General features: G+C 33.1%; 1 protein-coding gene across 2 annotated transcripts in view; it reads left to right on the top strand.

Moving 5' to 3' along the window:
* Positions 1-7,395, top strand: part of Adam10 (ADAM metallopeptidase domain 10) — a 155,392-nt gene extending 147,997 nt beyond the window's left edge. For both annotated transcript variants that reach the window (XM_048792959.1, XM_048792961.1), the window contains 2 exons: positions 2,334-2,460; positions 5,149-7,395. In XM_048792959.1, the coding sequence (XP_048648916.1) occupies positions 2,334-2,460; positions 5,149-5,243 (222 nt within the window). In that variant the 3' untranslated portion in view covers positions 5,244-7,395. The remainder of the gene's footprint in view (positions 1-2,333; positions 2,461-5,148) is intronic.
* The last annotated feature ends 485 nt before the right edge of the window (positions 7,396-7,880 follow it).

Genomic DNA, 7,880 nt, shown 5'->3' on the forward strand with positions numbered 1-7,880 from the left:
GTTGAGCGCTCCTGTGTTCAGTCCCTAGTACCAAAAAAAAAAAAAAAAAAAGATGAATCTGGGACTTGTGCCATAAAGCAAGAAAGTGTTCTAGGAATGATGGGGACATATCCAAAAACACATTAATGATCATAACATATTGTAACTCATTGTATAAAATAGGAAACCATGAGGAAATAATAAATTGAAAGTTTGGTGAAGAACAGAACATTTACATAGTTCCAAATTACATCCCTACAAGGTAATTATTGGTTATAAAAGATAAAAAAAAAAAAGAATCTATGACTAAGTTTGGCAGACAGCAACTTAATGAAGTGACCAAGTTAACATCACCAGTAATAAAATCAGAATTGTGTTACTTGATGAGATGCTGTGGAAGAACAGCATAACTTCTGTGATGTTCTTACCAAAGATGCATGGCCTGAATCTAATTATAAATATCAGAGAAACCCAAATTGAGGGATATTTGCATATAAAATAACTGTCCTGTGATATTCAAAAGTGTCAAGGTCTTAAAAGTCAAAGGAAGACTGAAATCTCCAGACTGAAGGATACTAAAGAAACATGATAGCAAAATATATCGCCCATGATTCTAAACCAGATGACAAAACATGAATGGGGTCTGAGGATTAAATGTTAATGGTGAATTAACACTAATTTTCTGATTTTGTTGATTGTGTTCTAGTTACCTTGGAAACACCCTTGTGATGTAGGAATTATATGTTAATATGTTCAGGAGTAACAGCACGGTATATGCAACTTAATCTCAGGTGTTTCCAGATTTTATAAGGCTTGTTATACTTTTCTTGGAACTTTTTTGTAAATTTAATATTTTTTTTCAAAATGAAACAAATTATTCAAAAATTTATATAAGTATTTATGCACACAGAAAAAGTGCCTGGGTATATTTTGCCACAGCATGCATTTTAATTTGAGCATCTATTACTTTAATTACTTCATTATTGCTGGTTAAAATAAATGGTGCAGAGTAGCAGTAGGCTGTTTATTACAAGACCCCAGATTGTAGAAAATCTTTTTAAATAAGAGTTTTGCTGGAAATATCTAACAGTAACTATATATATTATACTAGTCTATAATAAACCAATGTAAAGATTTAATTTTAAAATTGTAAATATTTTGTATGATATTTATTAATATATGCTTTCTTAAAATAGTTTGATACTTAATTATAAAATAGAATTTCTTAAGAATGGAAGTAGTAATTTTTCTATATTTTGGGTTTTTTTATTGTTTGACTATATGCAATTTTTCTATAAATAAGATTATACCAATAATAATTTTTAAAGGTTTTATTTATTTTTAGCTAATTTATTTTTTAATGTGACTTAAGTGAAGTTTTTGACTCCTCAGATTAGGTAAATTTCACTTGTTTGCTGTATTATGTATATGTCCTTCCATTTTTCATATTGAAAGATATTGGGGTTGGGATTGTGGCTCAGCAGTAGAGCACTTACCTAGCATGTGTGAGGCCCTGAGTTCGATCCTCAGCACCACATAAAAATAAATAAATAAAATAAAGATATTATGTCCAATTACAACTAAAAAATAAATATTTTAAGAATAGAAAGATAGTTAACACCTAAATCAATGAATGAATGAATTATAAGGAAGAAGAAAATATATACAAAACTAAGATATATATCATGAGAATAGTCTGGGTCTCAAATTCCAAGTGACATAGGGAAAGAAAGGGGGGCTGGAGGTATAGGTCAGTGGTAGAATGCTTGCCTAGCTAGCATGGATGAGGCCCTAGGTTCGATCCTCAGTACTGTAAAACAAACAAATAAGTAAAATGAAAATAAAGGAAAAGGAACTTTAAAAGAGAATTTCTAGTCTTTGATAATTAGAAAACAATATAAGCTAAATAGTATTTTAAAAATCTATTTACTAGTTTAATGCAAGTTATATACTTCTGAGCTGTGAAAATATAAAAGCAAACAAAATGTAGTTTATAAGATTAAAAAGTCAAAACATAAAGGAAATATTTAAATCAGAATATACTTAGTAATATGGGAAAATGTGGTATAAACCATGCACAAGATGACCTTAATTTTGCATGTGTGTTTGTTATGTATGACATAGTTGTATATAGAAGAATGAAAGGAAAATAAGATGAGTGGCTTCCTCTAGGAGGTGAAAGTCTGGGTAATATCTATTTTTTTCCTTTAAACTTTTTAAAATACTTAATAAATGTGCATAGATATGATAGATGTGCATATTCCAATAAGTGTTCTTTAAAAATTAAATTGTTCTACATTTTATAATCTAAAATATTTGAGAGTTCTTTCAGTGGAAAATCTGTTTATTTTTAGGCTCATTGGTGGGCAGTATTACTCATGGGAATTGCCTTGATTATGTTAATGGCTGGATTTATCAAGATATGCAGTGTTCATACTCCAAGTAGTAATCCAAAGTTGCCTCCTCCTAAACCACTACCAGGTAAGTACAGTTGAACAAAGTGTATGTTTATATAACTCAGAACCATAGCAGGTGAATTGAATTAATGAGTCATTAGTAAATAACATTACAGAACTTTCCTTTGACAGTGAAATTACTGGATGAATGATTTAGTTGATGTTGAAGTGTGAGGGTTTTTTTTGTTTGTTTGTTTTGGGTTTTTTTTGTTTGTTTGTTTGTTTTGTTTTGTTTTTTTGGTACTGGGGGTTGAACTTGGGGGCACTTGACCACTGAGCCACATGCCCAGTCCTATTTTGTTTTTATTTAGAGTCAAGGTCTCACTGAGTTGCTTAGTACCTTGCTTTTGTGGAGGCTGGCTTTGAACTCTCAATCCTGCTGTACCAGCCTCCTGAGCTACTGGGATTACAGGCGTGTATCAATGCGCTGGGTGCTTAAGTGTGCTTTTTATCAACCCAGTCTAGCTAATGACTGCCAGTTTATTGCTAATATATCTTGAGTATCTAAAAATGTTTAAAACTAAAAATTCTTATTCTGGCTTGACATTGTTTTTCTTTCATATGCTGATATTTTTCTTTGTTTTTATTGTGGTAGTTGAAATGGTTTAGATGTGAGATGTCCCCCAAAAGCTCAAGTGTAATACAGTGCAAGAAAGTGAAATGATTTGGTTATGAGAGCCTTACCCTAATGAATGCATTAATCCACTAATATGAATTAACTAGGCAGTAACTGTGGGCAGGTAGAAAGTTGCAGGCCTGGGTGGGTCACTGCTTTCCTCCTCCATGCCCTTCTGCCATGATATTCTGCCTCACTTTGGGCCCAGAGCGATGGAGTTGGCTGTCTGTACACCGAGACCTTTCAAACTATAAGCACCTTTTTTCACCTCTAGAATTGTTCTTGTCAGGTCTTTTGGTTATAGTAGTTAAGCTAAGTTTAAATTATTGGTGTTTATATTTTAAATAGTTGTGCTTCTATTATTGTTTTAATAATAGAAATATTTTCTAGCATGAAACTCCTTTTTCCCAGGAGTGAAGTTTATGGGGAGTATATATAGATGCCAGTCTGAGCCAGAGTCCTAGGGCAGTGGCTTCAGTCATTAAAGAACCACAGTCAAGTAGTCTCCCTGAAAACAACTCCTTGATTCTGTTTTCTACTATTTGCCTCTCAGGAAGACACAGCTTTAAGGATAGATTCTCTTTAGATTTGTTCTGGGCATTGGAGCAAAAAAGGGGAAGAAGCCACTGCTCCAGATTTAGTCCTCACCTTATTTATCCCTCCCCTTCTCCGATGTAGTTGTGGCTTTTATGCCACTTTTAGGACATTTGTTCATTACAGGTGTGGGGGCAGACATTGCCCAAAGCAATTGCAGGGGAGAGTCTGAGCTGAGTGATAATATTCCCTCTTTTACTATGTATTACCCTACACAAAGTAGTTCAAAACTAGGAATTTTTTTCTTTCCAATTACAAAAAAAAAATACACACACATACACATACATACATGTGTGTGTGTGTGTGTGTGTGTGTGTGTGTGTATTTGGTACTGGCAGTTGAACCCAGGGTCAATTAACTATTAAACCACATCGCCAGCCCTTTTTATTTTGTATTTTGAGATAGGGTCTCACTAAGTTGCTGAGGCTGGTGAACTTGAGATCCTCCTACCTCAGCTTCCCAAGTCACTGGGATTTGGGGTATGCACCACTGCTCCTGACTTGGAAATTTAATTTTGGTATTATTGCTTTTCTTAAATTCACAATGTTAGCTTAAAAGAATTTCTAAAGGCCACATGTTAGCAATTTAGTTATCATAAATTGTGGTCCTGTTCAAGTAAAACAAATATTTCACTTGTATATTGATTTCATTTTAAAGAAATAGCACCTTTAAAAACTGGCTGTTGGGGCTGGAGTTGTGGCTCAGTTGAAGAATGCTTGCCTAGCATGTGTGAGGCATTGGGTTCAATTCTCAGCACCACATATAAATAAATAAAAAATACTTAGAGGTCCATTGACAACTAAAATAAAGATTAAAAAAGAAATTGGCTGTCATTTATTGAACTTTCATAAAAAAATGCCAAGCACTTTTGCAGGAATTATAAAATCTTCACAACATACTGTATGGGTTAGTTGTCATTCCTCTTGTACAGACTGGGCTTCCAAGTGTCAGAGAGGTTTAGTTATTTGCTCATACATATGGTCATTTTATCATGCATGTTTTTTTCAGAATCTGTGACATTAATCTAGATTAATCTGTCTAATACTTGTGGCTATTGAACACTTGAAAAGTTGACTAGTTTCAACTTATATGTGCTATTAAGTATAAAATACTAGACTTTGAAGATAGTATAAAAATGGGCTGGGGATGTGGCTCAAGCGGTAGCGCTTGCCTGGCATGCGTGCGGCCCGGGTTCGATCCTCAGCACCACATACAAACAAAGATGTTGTGTCCGCCGAAAACTAAAAAATAAATATTAAAAAAAAAAAAAGATAGTATAAAAATGAAATATTTTATTAATAATTTTTCATATTGAGTACATCTTCAATTTGTTTTTAAATCTTGTTTCTTTCTTGTGGCTACCAGAATGTAAAATTATTTATGTGGCTCATATTTCTGTTGAATAGTGCTTCTCTCTAACCTTTCTTACTAAAATAGCAACGTTGTTTTTTAAAGATTTGAAAGCTCACAGAGAACTATTTTGCTTTTGTTTATAATTCACAGGCACTTTAAAGAGGAGGAGACCTCCACAGCCCATTCAGCAACCCCAGCGTCAGAGGCCCCGGGAGAGTTATCAAATGGGACACATGAGACGTTAATTGCAGCTTTTGCCTTGGTTCTTCCTAGTGCCTACAATGGGAAAACTTCACTCCAAAGAGAAACCTATTAAGTCATCATCTCCAGACTAAACCCTCAAATAATAGTAGAAGAAAAAAATGGCAAGAGATCATGTCCTCAGACCAGGTGGAACTACTTAAAATTTAAAGCCTGAAAATACCAATTTGGGGGGGTGGGGTGGAAAAGAAACCCAATTTTCTTATGGACAGATATTTTTAACCTAATGGCACAAAGTCTTAGAAAATTATTATGTGCCCCGTGTTCCCTGTTCTTCGTTGCTGCATTTTCTTCACTTGCAGTCAAACTTGGCTCTCAATAAACTTCACAAATTGACATATATATTTTTTTCAACTGCCAATCAAGGCTTAGAGGCTCGACCACCTCAACATTGGAGACATCACTTGCCAATGTATATACCTTGTTATATGCAGACATGTATTTCTTACGTACACTGTACTTCTGTGTGCAATTGTAAACAGAAATTGCAATATGGATGTTTCTTTGTATTATAAAATTTTTCCTCTCTTAATGAAAAATTACTGTTTAATTGACATACTCAGGATAACAGAGAATGGTGGTATTCAGTGGTCCAGGATTCTGTAATGCTTTACACAGGCAGTTTTGAAACAAAAATCCATTTACTCTTTTATTATGATAGAGTTGGTTCTTAGATTCATTTTTTCTTTATCAAATGGCTGCTATGAGCATGAGTGACTATGCTGAGGAACACAGTTTAAGTGTTGTGCAAACTGGACATAAGCAGCATACTACTTCAGAGTTAGTTCTTTGTGTAAGTGTCTAGTTTCTGCTTACATATTTTAAATTTTCTAATTCAATTCCATTTTTTAATTGATAGGTAAAATTTGATTCATACTTTGGTAGGAATTATGTCAGTGAAATGATTCTTTTAATTTGTAGCCTACTTTTGTGTTTTTCATATATTTCAAGTATGCTAATTATGTTTTTGTCTGATATGAAAAAGAAAAGCTGTCTTTATTGAAATATTTGAAGTTTTTTCAGCATATCATCACTGATCATAGATAACCACTAAAGATGAGTAATTTGCTCAGCTAGTAGTTAAAATTGTAGATAGGCCTTCTGACATTTTTTTTCCCTAAAATATTTTAACAGTGAAGGTGAAACAGCACAATGTCCCGTTCCAAATTTATTTTTTAAGCAGATGTAAATAATTGGCATTTTTAAAGAAAGAGAAAACAAAAACATTTAATGTATTAACAGGCTTATTGCTATGCAGAAAATGGAAGGGGGCATTACAAAAAAGTTTAAGCTTGTGACATATTTATTGCTTCTGTTTTCCAACTACATCACTTAAATTAGAAGTAAATATCTATGATTTTCCTGGCTTCACATAGAGGCAACTTTAGGGAAGGTTGAACAGATTTCTGTGGTTTGGCTTTTTTTTTTCTTTTCCTTTTTTCTTAAGAGTATAAGGTTTACACAATCATTCTCATAATGTGACGCAAGCCAGCAAGGCCAAAAATGCTAGAGAAAATAATGGGATCTCTTCCTTGTAAACTTGTACAGTATGTGGTGACTTTTTTCAAAATACAGCTTTTTGTACATGATTTAGAGACAAATTTTGTACATGAAATCCCAGATAGACTATAAATAATTCTAAGCAAACAAGTAGGTAGATATGTAAGAAATTGCTTTTAAATCATTTAAATGCCTTTGTTTTTTGAACTGTGCAAAGGTTGGAAGTGGGTTTGCATTTCTAAAATGGTGACTTTTTTTCTGCAAGAGTTCTTAGTAACTTCTTGAGTGTGGTAGACTTTGGAACATGTAAATTTTTTGCTTGTAATGTTATCCTGTGGTAGGGTTTTGGCAGGTTCACACTGCCGTATTTTATTTTGAGTCTTAAGTTAAAATGTTTTCTGAAAAGATACGTGCACTGAACTCTTTCCACTGCAAATCAAGATGTGGTAAAAATGAAAAGATCAAGAAAATGAGATCTAATACTACTGTCAGTTTAATGTCCACTGTGTTTTATACAGTATCTTTTTTGTTCACTTTGGAAATTTTTACTAAAAATTGCAAAAAATAAAGTATTGTGCAAAGATGTAAGGTTTTTTGAAACTTGAAATGCATTAATAAATAGACTTGATGAAATCAGCTTGAAGGTTCTATACTCTTTGAATTCTGAGAACTATCAAAAAAGCTTTTCACAGGCAGTTTTTCCTTACTAAATGAAAGGAATTGTTAAGCAGAAAGAAGTTCGTTTCTTTCCACATAAGCAGAAGTTATCTTTATTCCTAGTTTGGAGTCCATGTAGAAAATATCCAATTAGATATCTTTCTACTTACACATAATGAACATTTTAAAGACACCTAATCTCAACTACTTTTCACTGTTTCTAATCAATATTCAGTGCTTATGTTGGAGGAAGAGCTGAGTGTTGTGGTCTTATTTATATGTGTTTTTCAAAGTTCTGAATGCTAAGTAATTCATTTATTTTAAAGGTCTAGTTTAATGATAAATATATCTGAAACTTTTAGCCAACATTTTCCTGTTGTCAGGTTCATCACAAATAAAGAATTGACATTTTCATGTTTTCTAGAGAAGAAATTTTGACTGGATGTGGTGGTGCCCATCTGTGA

Source organism: Marmota marmota, unplaced genomic scaffold, assembly GCF_001458135.2.
Source record: "Marmota marmota marmota unplaced genomic scaffold, marMar, whole genome shotgun sequence".
NCBI classification, from domain to species: domain Eukaryota; kingdom Metazoa; phylum Chordata; class Mammalia; order Rodentia; family Sciuridae; genus Marmota; species Marmota marmota.